General features: G+C 53.5%; 2 protein-coding genes across 4 annotated transcripts in view; one reads left to right on the top strand and one right to left on the bottom strand.

Annotated features, from left to right (window-relative positions):
- GAB2 (GRB2 associated binding protein 2) overlaps positions 1–5,356 on the top strand; it is a 174,752-nt gene extending 169,396 nt beyond the window's left edge. For both annotated transcript variants that reach the window (XM_027083506.1, XM_027083507.1), the window contains exons 9-10: positions 309–434; positions 1,277–5,356. In XM_027083506.1, the coding sequence (XP_026939307.1) occupies positions 309–434; positions 1,277–1,420 (270 nt within the window). In that variant the 3' untranslated portion in view covers positions 1,421–5,356. The remainder of the gene's footprint in view (positions 1–308; positions 435–1,276) is intronic.
- A 1,461-nt stretch (positions 5,357–6,817) lies between these two features.
- The window catches only part of USP35 (ubiquitin specific peptidase 35), a 74,469-nt gene continuing 63,061 nt past the window's right edge, over positions 6,818–18,225 (bottom strand). Inside the window, exons 8-11 of one of the 2 annotated variants that reach the window (XM_027083505.1) lie at positions 11,386–11,479; positions 10,337–10,443; positions 8,570–9,797; positions 6,818–7,378 (exon numbers count right to left, since the gene is read on the bottom strand). In XM_027083505.1, the coding sequence (XP_026939306.1) occupies positions 7,268–7,378; positions 8,570–9,797; positions 10,337–10,443; positions 11,386–11,479 (1,540 nt within the window). In that variant the 3' untranslated portion in view covers positions 6,818–7,267. The remainder of the gene's footprint in view (positions 7,379–8,569; positions 9,798–10,336; positions 10,444–11,385; positions 11,480–18,225) is intronic. The other variant, XM_027083504.1, reaches the window with a different exon arrangement.

Genomic DNA, 18,225 nt, shown 5'->3' with positions numbered 1-18,225 from the left:
GAGGCAGCGTGGCACAGCGGGGTAGTCCTCCCTGCTCACCAGCTGTGCAGCCGTGGGCAAGTTGCTTTACTTCTCCGAACCAGAGTTTTATCTTCGTTTTAAAAAATAAGAACAGTAATAATACCTACGTCACAGGACTGTTGTGAGGGTTTAGACAAGAACGTGAGAAGTCCCCGGCACAGTGCAGGGCACAGAGTCGGCACTCATCGAGCTAGTTAGTTGCTCTTACTCCCAGAGGTGTTTTTTGCCCGGTGGTGGGTTAATCTGTTTCCTAAACTAACTAATGGTCTTTCCCTCCTTTGTGATAGCAAAACCCAGTGTCTGCATCTCCCATTCCCAGTGGCACCAACAGTCCGGCCCCTAAGAAGAGCACTGGCAGCGTGGATTATCTAGCCCTGGACTTCCAGCCGAGCTCCCCAAGCCCCCACCGCAAGGTGCCTGGGGCGGGCGGGCGGGCGGGCGGGTGGGTGGGTGTCAGTCCGGGCTTTGGCGGCCCTGGGGGAGGAGTCCCGGAGGCCAGCTGCCTTCAGCGCAGGCCGGCGGCACTCTGCTTCTGTGACTGGGCCGTGCTGTAGCCTGGGTCTCCGGGGGCTCACGCGCCCTCACTCTCAGCACACAGGTACCCTGAGCCCGTAGGACCGCATCCGTCAGCCCACCCCCCTGTCGTGCGGATGGGCGAACGAATGCACACGGAGACACGAGCGGCTCGAGGTCACGTGGGAACCCACGACAGAGCCGAGACTCGGGGATCCTGTGTCCTGGTCCTGAGTTCTTCTTTGAGAACTCGCTGTCCAGGTGCAGCCTGCAGAAGGGCTTCCGGGCCCGGGAAAGGCCCCCCTCAGGAAGCACACTTAGCCGCCCAGTCCATTCAGCAGCCCCGGCGCAGCGTCCCGCGCAGGACGGCTGTGCGCGCTCACGGCGAGCCACGCACAGAGCCCTGTGGCCGGTGCTTCTTGGCACCCGGCACAGCCCTTCCCCTGGACAAGTGGCCACAGGGAGGTGGGTGGAGGCGCAGGTGAAAGCCTGGAGCCATCCATCAGGCCAAGGAGGGGCCTGGGTCCCCCCAGGAGCTGGGACATCGGGACGGCAGGCAGGGGCTGCCGCATCAACCAGGAGGGACGGTGCGGTTTGGAGTCCAGGCCTTACAGGCCACTTTCAGAAGGAAAAGGCAGGCCAGAGAGGCAGCTGTGTAGAGCCCCACCTCCTCTCCCCGCGCGCCCGCCCCCCGCGTTACTGGTAACTCACAGCCACTTCACTTCCCCGCTCTGTCCCCCAGCCATCCACGTCATCAGTCACTTCCGATGAGAAGGTGGACTACGTCCAAGTGGACAAGGAGAAGACCCAGGCCCTGCAGAGCACCATGCAGGAGTGGACAGACGTGCGGCAGTCCTCGGAGCCCTCCAAGGGGCCCAAGCTGTGACGCGCGGGCCGCCACCCCAGGGAGGGGCCAGAGGCGGCGTCTCCAGAGCTGACGCCTCCCCGTCTGTCTCCCCCTTCTCCTCTCCAGCGCGCCCTCCTGCCCACCCCCTCTCTACTCTGCCACTCTGGCCTTCAAAGCACTTGTCATCAGGAACCCTGACCCCTTCCCCTGGGAGGCGAGGGCCAGATCGAGGCGCTTCCTCGGCTCCCTCGGGGCCCACCTTTGATTTTTATCAGCAATGGCCGTGCCTCCACCCACCTTAGTTAGAGCTATTGCCAAAAAGCATCCTTCAGCCTCTTCCTGCCCTTTAGACCCGAATACCTACCAGACGTGTGGAGGGAGGGGCTGGGGCTCTGAGCCAGATTCCACACCTCCCCTTTGGGCACAGCTCTCAGCCCCTGTCCCTCCCGCTACTGGCCTACCTCTCCCCCAGTCCCGGAAGAAGCCAAGTCGTCTCGCTGACCCAGGGAGCCAAGGACCAGCGGACCAAGGTGGATACAGACTTCTTCAGCCCTGTCTTTCTTGGCAGGGGAGAGGCAAGGCCACCAAAAGATGAAGGAGTTGAGGAGGAAGGTCAGAGGTGGTCTTGAGGGACAAAGGAGTTAGACCCCCAGATGCAGAAGGGCAGTGGGTACCTGCTGTGGTCCCCCATTTTCAGGCCAAGTGGCAGTGCAGCTGTTGCCGGGTGGGAGAGGCAGAAGGAGAAGGACAGCAGGAGGGGAAGACAGGATGATGGGCAACCCAGAACAAGGAGCAGGAGATGGGGTGACGAAGACACTGCAGGGCCGGGCCCCCGGGACTGTGGGGCCAGAGGCCCGGCTCTGCCACTCTGGGACAGAGCGTAGTCCTCTTCCCCGAGACCCCACCCAGCCAAGAGCGCCGCACCCACGAGGCTCGGACTGTGCTGGGCGGTGCAGCGCGTGGGGTGGGAGCGCCGATGTGGTGGGGGGGCCGGCGGAGCTGTGGGAAGGCGACGCACTGTGCGTGGAGGGGGGGGGGACGACTGAGGGGCCACCCTGGGACGGCCTGGGTGGAGACACAGGGCGGCGCCCAGGCCTGGAGTGGAGGCGCTGCAGCAAGTGAGCTTCTGCAAGATGGGCAGTGCGGCAGGGGAGGCGCCGGTAACCGATGGGCTGAGAGGCGGGGCGAAGGCTGGGGGTGGGGGAGGCGCAGCTAGTGGTTGAGTACATCCGGAGGGCCTGGTGGCGAGCCGGGCAGTGCCGTGGAGATGCAGGGTGGAGCAGAACGTGAGGACTGGTGTGGTGGTCAGGGGAGCGATGTGCATGGCCGCAGGCGAGGGCAGCTCCCAGGACTGATGGGTGGCGGGCAGAGCAGGGCAAAGGAGCAAGCAGAGCGGAACAGAGCCTAGTGGAGGACGCGGGAGAGTGGCCGGCAGCTTGTGCCGTTTGGTTGAGTTTTGTGTCAGGTCCCAAGGAAGTACAAGTGTGGCCTGGTGACAGGCCAGAGTGTGTTCTCAGCTCACGTCACCCTCTGTTGCCCTGTCGAATCCCAGGTGCCTAGCTACAGGGACAGGAGAGGGCAGGCCTCTCCTCCCATGGCTTAAAAGGCCACCAGATCAGCATCACCCTCTGCCCACCTTTGCCAGGGACAGGAGGAAGGGCATCACGCCAGGCTCTTTTCTCCTGAGTCTGGGGAGGGGGGCTCTTTTATGTTAAAGTTCTTGGCCAAATTTTTAAGAGTTTCAGAGGCAACGTGGGTAGACCAAATGTTTCATCCTACCCTGGGGTGAACAGACCTTCCTCCCTCCAAAAAAAGAAAAAAAAATGACTTCCCACCCTATTTAAGGGAGGTGGCTACCGCTCACCTTTCTGCTCCTGTGAGCCTGTGTAAACACGCACACCCCAGGCCTGCGGCCTGACCTTACTCCATCCCGGGAGAAATTTTCTCAACAGTAGCCCCTTTCCTCCTAGTATTAGTCACATCAATTCAATAAGCATTCATTAATGGCTGCTATGGCCACGCCTGGGCTAGGCACTGAGAACACAGGAATTAAATCAGACTTTGTATTTGAGAAGGTCAGAGTCGATGAGAAAAAAGACAGGGACACATTGGTAATGGCCGTGAGAGACACTTAAAATGCTGACAGTGTGCAGAGAAATCGAGGCTTGTTCTCTAGGAGGTTGGTGCTGGGGGCAGGAGTGGGGAGGGGTGGAGATCAGGGAAGGTGGTTTCTAGGAAAAGGGGGTGCCTGACAGGGGCCTTAGAGGAAGAAGGGTCAGATTTTGAGAGGGGGAAGGAGGGCAAGGCTGGGATCCAGTGGAGGAAGATGGACAGAGAGACTTAGAGAACCTTGTGCTTTGGGAACAGACCTTTGGGAGTATGGGCCCAGCCTCTCAGAAGCAGTGAGGCCATGCCTTGGTGTCCCCACAGGTGAAATGGTAATGGTGGTGGCAGTGGCCTACCCTGGGCAGGGTTTGGTGGTTCACTCTGCCCAGCCCTGTGCCCCTTTAAGGCCCTCTGCAAAGGGTCTCACGTGGCAGAGCTTTGAACGGTGCCACCCCTGTGCCCCCATAGGCTACAGGTGGGCCCAGGTACTGGTACCCTCAGTTCCCAGCATCCTCCCCTATTGATCGCAAGGTACCCTAATAATGTCAGCATTTTCTGAATGTGCCATGTTGTGAATGAAACTGGGTGGAGTCTTGAGAGACTGAGGTGTTCAAATCTAACCACCAAGGAGGCCTCCCTCCAGTTCTTGGTTCCTATAACCCCCAAACCCTTCGGGTGGAGGTGAGAGTAGAGACGGGAGGAAGTACAAGAGAAGAGAAAATTGGCCTGTTGAGAGCAGAGACTGGCTCAAAAGCCCCAAGTACCAAGGTGTCTAATATTCCCGTCTGGTCAGTGTAAAAAACTGGTCCTTTGGCCTTCAGTGGGTCAGAATCCACCTCTCCTGGTGGCCTGGCAAGGACTGCGATCCCAGGATGCCTTGTCAGCCAGCATAGCTCACACAGGCCTCGTCCTGCTTGGTGCTCCTCAGAGAAGCAGCCGTTCTTGCCCGCTTCCAGCTCCACCTCTGCAAGGAGTGGCATGGAGCTTGTGTCTCCTTCCCACCTTGGTGAAGAAGGGCCCTGAGGCCTCTTCTGTGGCTACTCCCTGCTCTGTAACTTCTCTCTCGAGGGTCTGGATCACCAGGGATAGGCGGCACCCAGAGCACTGGCCAGTTAACCCCGTCCCCTCCCTAGACTGATTTCAGTAACTTCTACATTCGAAACCGTTCAAATAGGTCCCATTCCTAGGACAGAAGCACAGCTGTTCTCAAGGGATTTACCTGCCACAGGGCTAAGGCCTCAGCCGCAAGCTGCAGCTGACCCACACCCCTGTGACAGGGCTCTGGAAACAGAGTGCCGGGCAGGAGGGAAACTAGCACGAACTTCCCCCTCTGGCCCTTCTGCAAAACGTGGGGGAAGGAGGCTGAGCGCGGGAGCTCTAAAGCCCCCTCCTTCCGGAACGCACCAGGCTCTTTGGGGCCAGGTGGGCCGCCTGATGAGGGGTCCCCCTGGAGATTCAGGCTGTCACGTGATATTTGGTGGTGTGTGTTCTTATGTGTTTGTTTGTTGGTTACATGTGTCTAGAAATTTAGAATCATTTCCCACAGAATCGTTGCTTTGTCGGGAAGAGAAAATGGGCTGGAAGAAGCCCAGTCTTAGGTTTCTGGCCCTCTTACCATTTAAAATTGACATTTAATTTTTCAAATCACTGTTGGTGCCTAATCACTTAAGTTATTAATTTATTCTGTTTTCTTTTTTAAAAAAAATTTGTAACACGTATTTATCCTGTGAGTAGGTCTGGGGAGGGGTGGGAACGTGTTCACATGGGTCCTGTTTTCGCTGTGGTGACACATGGTACAGGCCTGGAGCTTGCAGGTCCCTTTTTACTATGGTGTTGGGTCTGGACAACAATAAAGTCCATTAGACGCAACCAGGAGGGCTGCTGAGTGTGTCTCGTCCGGGGGGGCTGGGGATGGAATGCACGCACACTGGGATCCCGGCTCGCCGTGCCAGTCTGCTCCACTTTCATGTGAACAGGAAATAACTGGGTACCCTTCTTGGTGAATCTTCCTTACCTCGGAAATTGTACTCCTGGTGCGTGAAATGGAAAGTGTAGTAACATCTGCCAATTCATCTTTCTTAGGAGGCTCGATGGACCAAAGAGATGAATTCTGAGCATGACTGACTCTGTCTCTGACAGACAGACGACTGTCGGCCCACTTTCGCTGGTCCCTGAGGTCTCAAGGGTCTATGGCTTTTGGGCCAAAACTCCTCCACCTGCAGCCCCTGAAGCCCCCGGCCAGGCCACTGCAGTCCCAAGCTCCAAGATGGCTGGAACCTGAGGGCTGCCGCCTACTTTCCTCCCAGCCTGAGCCCAGCCCACCCCAGATTCTCAGAGGTAAGAAGGGAGGAATGTGGTAGCAGCAGCAGTCTCTGAGCAGCCCAGAGTTCCTGGGGTCTGGAGGAGCTCCAGCCCCACCTGACAGAGTCCCTTAACAGTATCCTGTTAGGGTGGCCCCCAGCCTGTGCACCCACCCCTCCACCCCTATCTATCTGGGCACATCCCCACCACCCGTCCTCACTGTTGATTGAGTGACACAGCACTTCAGTGTAGGGCATGCTTGCCTCCCCTGGGGCAGCACACAAGTCAGCAGGGCAGGGGGTGGTGTCCCCTCCTTCCTGTCCAGACACAGCAAGAAACCAAGGGTTAGAGCCTACCTCACAGCCAGTGACTGAGGCGGGAAGAACGACGGCTTTAAAGGCTTCAGAGAACCTGTTTTTATTCCTGTTTGAGACCCTGGTTCTCTTCTCTCCATTTAGAAGGGGTACAGCAGGGTCAGGGCACAATGAGGTCAATATCTGCTCCTCACCAGACCGGCCCCATGGTGACGGCCAACTGCTGAGGCGCTGAGCCAGCCAGCTTCCCTCAGGACAAATGTCGTGAGAAACACAAACGTACTTGCAGGAACCTCAGGACGCGCTCTCTCTCTTAACCAGAAGGGGGATGCAAATGGTGGCATCTCAGGCACTGAGGCAGGAGAGAGGCTCAAGAGGCTGTCCTCCCCTCTGTGCGTTGTTGCTTGATGTTGGGAGGACAGTCTCTGGTCCTGTGCCAGGCTGCTTCCCACCTACACTCCTCTCAGAAAAAGTACAAACAAACAAACAGTGTAGGCACCCACAGATGTTGCCTCAGGCCCCTCAGAGAAACCAGAAGGCGGCCAGAGGGGCGACGCACAGCCGCCTTCTTTGTGCGAGGGCTTGGCTCTGCCTCTGCTTTGTACACCACAGAGAAACAAGAGCGTCTGGAAGGAGCTGGGAAGGAACTGCTACTTGATGGCAAAACACCAGCGCTGTGACGGTCAGCCCTGTGGGATACCCTGCAGCGGGTAGGGGACAAGGCCCAGAGAGTGTCCATCTCAGCTGCTTCAAGCTGACCAGGACACTTGGGTGTCAGTAAGTCTTAACGGGGCTGATCCCAGTGTCGGGGCCTGAGGCCCGGTTTAAGGGGCTTGGGTCTCACCTCCGTATCTGAGTGAATCTCCATGTGCCCTTTGGGCTGAGGGCAGGGGCCCAGGAGCCCCCCTGCTCCATCTCTCTGGCCCTCGGAAGGGCCTGCCTTCAGGACTGGACCTGCGCAGCCTCCCTCAGACCCCACCTGGCCGAGCACCTCTGCCCGGGACCTGGGTCCCCCCCACTGAGGTTGCCTGTGGCACCCTCACAAGTGCTTAGCAGGCCAGGGGATGAGGGTTCCCATTAGAAGACCAGTCTGTGGAAGTCACCACCGCTGCCACCTGCAGGGCTGCAGCCCCCCGGAGGGCCTTCATCCTCATCTTTGTCTTCGTCAAAGCCCCTCCCCCAGTGTGGAGATGTGGGGAGTGCAGAGATGTAGGCCGCCCTGCTCCGCGCCTCCTTCTCCTGCTCCTGGAAATACAGATGGGGATGGGGCCGGAAGCTTAACGGTCAGTCAGTCAGGCTCTGCAGCCTCAGTTCTCCCTGCACGCCCCCAATGCCACCCAGCCCTTCCGAGCATCACCCCAGTCCCCAGGGCCAGGCGCAGAGGAGCCACAGCTTCTGCCCTAGAGGCATTCCAGCTTAGTGGGAGGATGGGTGGGACGGACCCAGAGCCATCCTGTATCTAGGCTTCCAAAGCATTCTTCCTCCTCCCCCGAATAGAAACTCCCAGCAGGGCTTCCCTGGTGGCGCAGTGGTTGAGAGTCTGCCTGCCGATACAGGGGATACAGGTTCGTGCCCCGGTCCGGGAAGATCCCACATGCTGCGGAGCGGCTGGGCCCATGAGCCATGGCCGCTGAGCCTGCGCGTCCGGAGCCTGTGCTCCGCAACAGGAGAGGCCACAGCAGTGAGAGGCCCGTGTACCGCAAAAAAAAAAAAAAAAACCTCCCAGCCCCCTGAAGGAAAGGAACTCATTTCTACTAACTAACTGGACTGTGAACAGCTGACAAGGGCCTGACGTGGCACCACAAAGCAGGAGGTGCACGTCAAAGGTCACCTCATAGCCCCCAGGGACCCTTCTGCAGGCTTCCTGGAGTGGCTGCCCAGCCTCTGCCTCTCAGGGCACGAGGAACCCTCTGCCAGCGAGGAAGCTCTTCCTCCTGCTGAACTGAGGCCAGCCGTGGATTCGCCTTCTTACCACGGGCCCAGCCCTGCCTCCACCTGGACAGCTCGGCAGAAACACAAAAGCAGAGCCAGGGTCCCCACGGCACGCAGGTGCTGCTGGCCAGGGGTCCTGACGTGCCCACACCGGCGGCCTGCGGCAGCACCCCTCGTGCTGGTCCGCACGCTGGCTGTTTCAGCTGCAAAGTATTTTGATACCAGCCTTGACTCTACAGAGTGGAGCCGAAGGCTCAGAGAGGCTCAGTGAGTCGGGCGGCCCCCCCATCTGCTCGTATCCACTACTCACAGAGCCCCTCCTCCAGCACATATGACACCTTAATAAAACACTGATCATTCCTCATGTCTGTTCCTCTGAAGTATGGGGCTACGCCTGTCTGGCCCACCAATCTTCCCCAGCACTGAGTGACAGCTGAGTGGATCAAGGGAAAAAGGAACAGACTCCAAGAGAGGAGCCGTCACCGTCTGAGCCGGTGGGTGCTGGGAAGCCCCTCCGCCCCCAGGGGCTGCTCACCTGCAGGAAAAGGATGTTGTCTTTGGAAATGGCTTCCATCAAGTCTTTGTGGAGGGTGGGCTCTGCCCGGGCTCGGGGAGAGCCGGGCTCAGCCTCAGGCCCCTCCTGGGGCCGCTGCCGATAAAAGAGCACATAGGCGGTGTCCTTGGGGAAGAAGGAGGTGACGTTGCTGACAGACTCAAAGGAGGAGAAGGACACCCGGGTGTCGTTGAACAAGTACCACTGGTTGTTGGGCTCGGGCCCATCAGCCGCTCCTGTGTTCGGGGCTGGGCGGGCCGCACCCTCGCGAGCGTAGCAGTAGTAGTGGCCGCTCTCCGAGGACACCCCGGAGTGCACCACGACGCTGCAGAGGTCGTAGGCCTGGCCCCGGCCCCCGGCCAGCGGCAGCCGCAGCAGCAGGGGGATGGAGACGTCGTCCAGGATCTTGCGGCGCCGCATGGTGCGCAGGTCGAAGGAGAAGCGCAGCAGGGTCAGGATGAGGTAGCGCGGCCCCTGGCTCAGCTCCACCACCTTCTCGGCGTCCTGCAGGGAGGCGCACGACTCGCAGCGGTAGCGGTTCTCTGCCGTCAGCCTCTCGGGCGACAGGAAGTAGTTGACCAGGTCCAGAACCGAGCGGGAACCCTCCCCAGATGGGGCAGAAGCATTTCTGAGGGTCCCTGGGCCCAGGCCGTCCTCCTCCTTCTCGGCCTCCTTCTCCTTCTCCGCCTCCTTCTCCTTCTCGGCCTCCTTCTCCACTTTCTCCTCCTTTTCCACCTTCTCCGCCTTCTCCTCCTCCTCTTCCTCCTCCTTTGTCACCTCCTCCTGACTGCTCTGCCCCTCGGGGCCCTGGGGGCCCAGGCCTTCAATGTTAAGGACGGTGGGGGGAACGTCCCCTGTGATGCAGTGTTTCCTCTGCCTCCGAGGAGCCGCCCTGCTTGGCGCCTGGGCTCGCGATGGCGAAGGGAGGTCCTGGGCGCCGACGTCCTCTGCAGGGAGCATCACTGAGCCCAGGCGGCGGCGGCGGCAGCGCTCAGGCGGGGGAAAGGCAAGAGACAGGTCCGTGAAGGCCTCCTCCCTGGTGGAGATGTTAAGGCAGCGGAGACAGCATATCCGAGTCACAATCTTGCCCCCGAACATCTTCTCCACCGAGGTTGGACTCAGGCTGGGGGGCTCCTCGGGCGGGGAGGGCGAGCTGGACTGCTTCAGCTTTTGGCAGATCCTCGTCCCCGTTTTCTCCTCTTCGTGCAGCCTGGTGCAGGGAGCAAAGGGCCTTCGTCCATACACAGACCCATCCCCAGTGCACTGGCCTGACCTGTGCATCTGCCTTACTCAGCTGGCCACGTGTTTACACGCATGCAGGAGAAGGCACGGGGAACATACATATGCGTGTACGAAACGGCATCCGTGCACATGCACTCATAAGCCAGGCACACATGCTACATACTTACCTGCACGAGGCTCACAAACCTGCCACAAAAAGACGTGCATGTGCCCCCAGAGAGCTGATGAGAAAACACACACGTGCACGCTCAGGCAAGCACAGCATGGTGTACATACACACACTTACCCTCCCAGTCACGGCTCACGTCAGCATCTCCAAAACTCCCCTCCCACTCGGCCCCCGTCCCCACACTCACGACACACATCTGCTCCAAGCCTTTCCCAAGTGCAGGGCTGTGCCCCCGTTTCCAGGAAGAGACAACACAGCCCAGGGGGAGGGGGCTTTCCCACGAGCACCCTCTCCAGACCTGGAGGCCCCCGTGCAGAGCCAGGCCTGGCCTCCCTTACCGATCCAGCAGGTACTTCAGGTACTCCGAGCAGTCCTGCTGGGTGCCAGGGCTGAACCAGGGTGTCCAGGATGCAGATAGAAAGTTCTCTGGAGAAATGGCAGGCCGCTAGGACCAAGGAGGGAGAAAGACAGGGCCAGGAGCCAGGGCCACTCACCAACCAGCGCCACAGTATGCTAGGCCTGAGGATGGCCCTGGGGACTCTCTGCCCCAAACTTCCAGCCTCCCCACTGAAGTCCTCCCCCTTCCCTGACTCATCCCACCAAGGCCACGCAGCCTATGATCAGGACGTCGGGTCACGGAGGTGAACGATCCTCCGGGAGTCTGCTCCTCCCGGACACACCTCACATTTCACTCCAGGCCCTTGTTCGTTGACATCCCCTCTGCCTGAAACACCCTTCTCCCCTGTCAGGAGCTTAGCTGTAGAGTTCAAGTCCCAGGTGCAGTTAGTGTCACCTGTCCCACAGTGTCTTCCCAAGAGCCCCCATGCCCATCATGATCAACCCTTCCTCCCTAATACGCGCACTACACTCACGTTTCCCTCTGCTCAAGCACTACCGCTGCTATCTGCAGGTTCCTCTTCCCCACCAGACTACGCGCTCCGTGGAGGCAGGGCTGTGGCTGACTCATCTCTGTGCCCCCGCACAGGGCCTGGCATAATGCCTGCCTGGCCAAGGGCTTTAGGTTCCAGGAGGGCAGAGACAGGGATTAAAACAAATACAGCCCTCAGGGTGCCCGGCAGGCAATATGAGGGCTCAAAAATGCCAGCAGACCAACAAAGCAACACCTGATAGAATGGACTGAACCACTGCTGGGAGAGATGTGGGCAGCGCAGCACAGAGGGGCTCAGGAGGTATTCCCTCGCCTGCCCGGTAAGGGCGCTGAATCGGCCCCTTGGGCTTTAGCCGTGAACCCATGCCAGCCTGGACTGGGGCCCAACAACTCACGCCAGAAAGTGGGGGCCCACAGCCAGATGCAGGCAGGTCGTGGGGAAGGGGAGGGGTCGGACCGGGCCTCCTCTGCAGCATCCCCGACTCCCCCTGCGCTCACCTGGCTGTGCTCCAGGAAGGCGAAGAGCCACTGCAGCTTGGTCATCAAGGGCTGGGAGTTGTTCTCAGTCAAACGGAGCACACAGTGTCTGAAACTTCCAAACAGAGCGGGGCACCTGGAGTAAGCCAAGGGCACCCAAAGAACCTCTACTCACCCATATTGTGGCAACCCAAGGACTCCAAGCTAAAGGCAGGACAGACACCTGTAGCTCCAATCTGAGCCAGGCGCCAGGGAAGAGGAGCAGGTGAACGGCTCAGCTCGGACGACAACGTGACCCCTGCAGTCCCTTCCAGTTCTAACAGCCCATGACTCCACAATTTGAAGATTCCAGTGTCCTAAGGTCTTATGGTCTCAGGGTTTTAAAGTTGGAACTCTCAGACACGCTCCAGAGTCCATGCCAATATCACCACCAGCCACTCACACCCTTCTCCCTACTGCCCTGAGAAATGGCGTTCAGACCCGTCCAGAGCAGCGCGCCCTGCTCCAACCTTGGCCCTCCAGGCCAACTATTACGGCCCCTTCTCAGGGCCCCTGCCACCCCAAGTTGTCCCTCTGCCTTCACATGGGAGGGGGTCACTGTGAGGAATATGCTGAAAAAAGAGGACGGGGGTAGACTGGGGCTCATGAAGGGGTCTGATCCCATGGGAGATAAGAAAGAGCCCCTCCTGACAACCACATTCCCTGGAACAAGCCAATTCCCAAACCCCAGCTGAGCTCCTGTTCTCCCAAGAAGCTCTGGCTAGACAGGTAGGCATCTCTCCAACCTGCACCCACTGTGCAGGACAGTATAACCAAAGTGCGGTCCACGTAGCAGTCTGTGACAAAGCAAGTTCAGAAACTGAGACTTTAGAACCTTGTATAGTGATTTGACAGTACTATGACCGTACAAGCACACGAGCATTTGCATTTCCTAGTAAGTCATTTTATTGTATTCTACAAAGGGAAAAGTCTGCAGCAGACTGGAAGTTCAAAAGATGAAACAAAACTAGTCCTTCCCCAGGCAGTTTGAGAAGCACGACAGCAGCATGTTAGGAGTTCCTAGAGTTCAGCTCCAACCTCCTCCTGGAGCTGAAGCTCAGAGAGAAGAAACTGCCTGGACGTCCTACCACAGCCAAAACCAAGGCTTACTTCCACTGTGACTTTTAAAAAAGATGTCTAAGCGTGGTACTGGTGAAACACACACAGTTGAATAGATCAACAGAACAGAATAAAGAGCCCAGAAACAGACCCCCATAAATATAGTCAGCTGATCGTTGACAAAGGAGCAAAGGCACTATAATGGAGCAGAGAAAATCTGTCCACAAATGGTACTGGAACAAGTACACATCCAAAACCAAAAAAAAATGAATCTGAACACAGACCCTACACCTGTCACAAAAATTAACTCCAAATGGATCACAGACCTAAATGTAAAATTCAAAACTATAAAACTCTTAGAAAATAACAGGAGAAACCTAGTGACCTTGAGTGTGGGGATGCCTTTTTAGACACATCACCGAAGACACAATCCATGAGAGAAATAATTGATAAGCTGGATTTCATTGAAATTAAAAAATTCTGTTCTGTGAAGTACAGTATCAAGAGAATTAGAAGACAAACCAGAGACTGGGAGAAAATATTTGTATAAACGACTGTTAAAAAAAAACCTTTTAAAACTAAACAATAAGAAAACAAACAACCTGATTAAAAAGTGAGCCAAACATTTTAACAAATATCTCACAAAAAAATTTTATATATATATACACACACACACACACACACACACACACACACACACATGGTAAATAAGCACATGAAAAGACGCTCAACATCATGTCAATCAGGGAAATACAAATTAAAACAACAATGAGATACCACTGCACACCTATTAGAAAGGCCAAAATCCAGAACACTGACACCACCAAATGCTAGCAAGGATGTGGAGCAACAGGGACTCTCATTCATTGCTGGTGGGAATGTGAAATGGCACAGCTACTTTGGAAGACAGTTTTGCAGTTTCTTACACAACTAAACATACTCTTCCCATCCTATGCAGCAATCACACTCTTTGGTATTTACCCAAAAGAGCTGAAACTTTATATCCACACAAAAACCTGCACAGGGATGTTGATGCAAGCTTTATTTAGAATTGCCAAAACTGGGAAGCAACTAACATGTCCCTTCAGTACGTTAATGGATAAATGGCACTGTGGTACATCCTGGCAGTGGAATATTATTCAGTGCCAAAAAGAAATGAGCTATCAAGCCACAAAAAGAAATGGAGCAACCTTAAATGCATATTACTAACTGAAAGAAGCCAATCTGAAAAGGCTACATACTATATGATTCCAAATATATGATTCCAAATGTATGATTCTGGAAAAGGCAAAACTATGGAAACAGTAAAGAGGTTGCCAGGAGTTAGAGGGGGATGAACAGATAGAGCAGAGGATTTTTAGGGCAGTGAAAATACACTAGATGAACCTCTGGAACAACATTAAATGCACCATTTGCGTTATAGGGGTCCCAGAAGGAGAAGAGAGAGAAAGGGTGTGAGAAAATATTTGAAGAGTTAATAGCTGAAAACTTCCCTAACATGGGAAAGGAGGAATACATCGACACATATTAATCAAATTGACAAAAATTAAAGAGAAAATATTAAAAGCAACAAGGGGAAACCAACAAGTAACATACAAGGGAATCCCCATAAGGTTATCAGCTGATTTTTCAGCAGAAACTCTGCAGGCCAGAAAGGAAGTGGTATGATATTTTTAAAGCAATAAAAGGGAAAAACCTACAACCAAGAATACCCTACCCAGCAGGGCTCTCATTCAGATTTGACAGAGAAATCAAAAGCTTTACAGACAAGCAAAAGCTAAGACAGTTCAGCACCATCAAACCAGCCTTATAACAAATGCTAAAGGAACTTCTCTAGGCAGAAAAGAAAAGGCCACAACTAGAAATAAGAAAATTATGAATGGGAAAGCTCACTGGTAAAGGCAAACATACAATAAAGGTAGGAAATCATCCACACACAAATATAATATCAAAACTAGCAATTATGAAGAGAGGAGAGTACAAATGCAGGATATTGGAAATGCACTGGAAATTAAGAAACCAGAAACTTAAAAAGCAAGCTTGCATATATATACAGACTACTATATCAGAACCCCATGGTAACTGAAAACCAAAAATCTACTCTACACTAGATACATACACAAAAAAGAAAAAGGAATCCAAACTCAACACTGAAGATAGTCATCAAATCACAGGAAAAGAGAACAAAGAGGAAGCGAAGGAAAAAGACCTACAAAAACAAATTCAAGGGCTTCCCTAGTGGCACTGTGGTTGAGAGTCCGCCTGCCGATGCAGGGGACACAGGTTCGTGCCCCAGTCTGGGAGGATCCCACATGCCGCGGAGCAGCTGGGCCCGTGAGCCATGGCCGCTGAGCCTGCGCGTCTGGAGCCTGTGCTACGCAATGGGAGAGGCCTGCGTAACGCAAAAATAAAAAACAAAAAACAAATTCAAAACAATTAACAAGGGCTTCCCTGGTGGTGCAGTGGTTAAGAATCTGCCTGCCAGTGCAGGGGACACGGGTTTGAGCCCTGGTCCAGGAAAATCCCACATGCCGCAGAGGAACTAAGCCCACGCGCCACAACTACTGAGCCTATTCTCTAGAGCCTGTGCTCTGCAACAAGAGAAGCCACCGCAATGAGAAGCCCGTGCACTGCAATGAAGAGTAGCCCCCACTCACCGCAACTAGAGAAAGCCCGCACGCAGCAAAGACCCAACACAGCCCAAAATAAATAAAAATAAATTTATTTTAAAAAATTAACAAAATGGCAATAAGAACATACATATTGATAATTACCTTAAATGTAAATGGATTAAATGCTTCAACCAAAAGATATAGACTGGCCAAATGGATACAACAACAAGTCCCATATATATGCTGTCTACAAGAGACTCACACTTCAGATCTAGGGACACATACAGACTGAAAACGAGGGGACAGAAAAAGGTACTCCATGCAAATGGAAATCAGAAGAAAGCTGGAGCAATACTCATATCAGACAAAATAGACTTTGAAAGAGACTATTACTAGAGACAAAGAATGACACTACATAATGATGAAGGGATCAGTCCAAGAAGATATAACAATTATATGTGCACCCAACATAGGAGCACCTCAATATATAAAGCAAATACTAACAGCCATAAAAGGGGAAATCAACAGTAACACAGTAACAGTGGCAGCCCTTAACCTCCCACTTTCATCAATGGACAGATCATCCAGACAGAAAATCAATAAGGAAACACAGGCCTTGAATGACACATAAGACCAGATGAACTCAACTGATATTTATAGAGGATTCCATCCAAAAGCAGCAGAATATACGTTCTTCTCAAGTGCACACAGAACATTCTCCAGGATTGACCACATGCTGGGCCACAAAGCAAACCTTGGTAAATTTAAGAAAATTGAAATCATATCAAGCAGCTTTTCCGACCACAATTCTACGAGATTAGAAATTGATCACAGGGAGAGATCAAGATATCGGAGTAGCAGGATGTGAAGTTCACCCTCTCCCACAAATACATCAAAAATACATCTACACGTGAAACAATTCTCACAGAATATCTACTGAACGCTGGCAGAAGACCTCAGACTGCTGAAAGGGCAAGAAAATCTCCACATAACTGGGTGGGAAAAAAGAAAAAAAAGAAGAAAAGAAAGCAAGAAAGGAATCGGGATGGGACCTGCAACATTGGGAGGAAGCTATGAAAGAGGAAAGGTTCCTGCAACCTGGGAAGCCCCCTCACCGGCACGGAGGTCAGCCAAGATAGAAGGGGAGCTTCAGAGCCTTTGAGGAGAGCGCAGCAACCTGTTTGAGGCAGCCAGAGCAGAGGGAGAACTTCACAGATGGTCAGTGCCACCACCCTGTGCTCCCTAGCCTGACACACATGTCTGCCAGAACTGACAAGGGCTGGGTGCTGGAACTCGGGCTTTGGAGATCAGAACTGGGAAGAGGACTGGGGATGGCTGTGTGGAGACAGACAGGGGTGGGAGTGGTGCTGGAATCCAGTACAACCACGGCTGGGGGTGTATGTCGAGGAAGCCTGGGACGTCATAGAGGTCAGTCACCACTGTTTGGGGGATGTACAAGGGGAGGGGTGGGACCCAGATTGCAGCCTTTTTCCCTGTGGGCACGCATGCAGAGGGCAAGACACTGCCTGCACGGGCTCCAGGGGCAGTCGCAAGCCTCCACTGCCGCCCACCTAAACGCCAGGAGCAGTCACAAGCCCCCACTGCTTCTCTCCCACATCCCAGGAGTGGTCATGGGCTCCCGCCACCACCCTCCCAGACTCCAGGAGTGGTTGCAAGTCGCATCCACTCCCATCGCATGCCCTGAGGGTGAGTCTGAGCCACTACCACCTCTGAGAACCCCAGGACCGGGCACCAGCCACCACATCTGCACACACCCTATCAAGGGGATAACAACCAGCACAAGCTGAGAAAAGAGGCTACAGGCATCCATACTAAAAACAGCCTCACACCAAATTTATTCAACCCACACAAGCTACAGGGATGAAACCACATATACATAGTTCTCCTAGACCACAGTAGATAATTGTTTCTCCTTAACTTACAGAGTAAGAGAAATATAAGTAACATGAAGAAGCAAAGGAACCACTCCCTGTTAAATGACCCAGCGCATTCCCCTGAATGAACAATGAAGCAGACCTCTTCAGTCTAACAGACACTGATTTCAAAAAGGAGATAATAAAAATACTGAAGGAATTAAGAAAGGCTATTGACAGAAATGCAGAGTACTGTAAAAAGGGACTAGAAACTATAGAGAGAAACCAAGAAAAATTAGAAAACATATTTGCAGATATGAAAGCTGAGCTAAAGGCAATGAACAGCAGAATGAATAATTCAAAAGAATGAATAAGTGACCTGGAAGATAGAAAAATGGAAATCACCCAATCAGGACAGCAGACAGTACACAGATTAAAAAAACAAAAAACAAAAAACAACTGTGAGGGCTTCCCTGGTGGCACAGTGGTTGAGAGTCCACCTGCTGATGCAGGGGACATGGGTTCGTGCCCCGGTCCAGGAAGATCCCACATGCCGCAGAGCGGCTGGGCCCGTGAGCCATGGCCACTGAGCCTGCGTGTCTGGAGCCTGTGCTCTGCAGCGGGAGAGGCCACAACAGTGAGAGGCCTGCGTAACACACACACAAAAAAAACTCTGTGAAAGTGATGATAACAACAATGAACAGCAAAAAGATATACATGAAGATGTAAAAGAGAATATTAAAATCATAAAATGTAGGGGAGGAGAGTAAGAAAACGTAGAATTTTTTTCCTGGAATGTATTTGAACCTATATGACTACCAGTCTAAGGCAAGTAGATACAATTAACATACTTGAACCTATATGACTTGAACCTATATGAACCTATACTTGAACCTATATGACTTGAACCTATATGACTTGAACCTATACTTGAACCTATATGACTACCAGTCTAAGGCAAGTAGATACAGTTAACATACTTGAAAAACAGGGTAACCGCGAATCAAAAACATACAATAGATTCACAAAAAAACAAAAAGAAGAGAAGAAAAGTATAATACAAAAGAAAATCATCAAACCAGAAAAGGAAAAACAAAAAGAAAAAGGAACAGAGAGGAAATATAAAATCAATGGGAAAACACGGTTTAAAATGACAACAAATACATATCTATAAATAATTACCTTAAATATCAATGGTCTGAATGCTCCAATCAAAAGACACAGAGTGGAAGGCTGGATAAAAAAGCAAGAGACTACAATATGCTGCCTATAAGAGA

The sequence above is a fragment of the Aethalodelphis obliquidens genome, unplaced genomic scaffold (genome assembly GCF_003676395.1).
Source record: "Aethalodelphis obliquidens isolate GAN/ISIS:26980383/991018 unplaced genomic scaffold, ASM367639v1 scaffold50, whole genome shotgun sequence".
Classification (NCBI taxonomy): Eukaryota; Metazoa; Chordata; class Mammalia; order Artiodactyla; family Delphinidae; genus Aethalodelphis; species Aethalodelphis obliquidens.
Note: the sequence above shows the minus strand (reverse complement) of the source record. Positions and strands in the feature narration are given on the sequence as shown.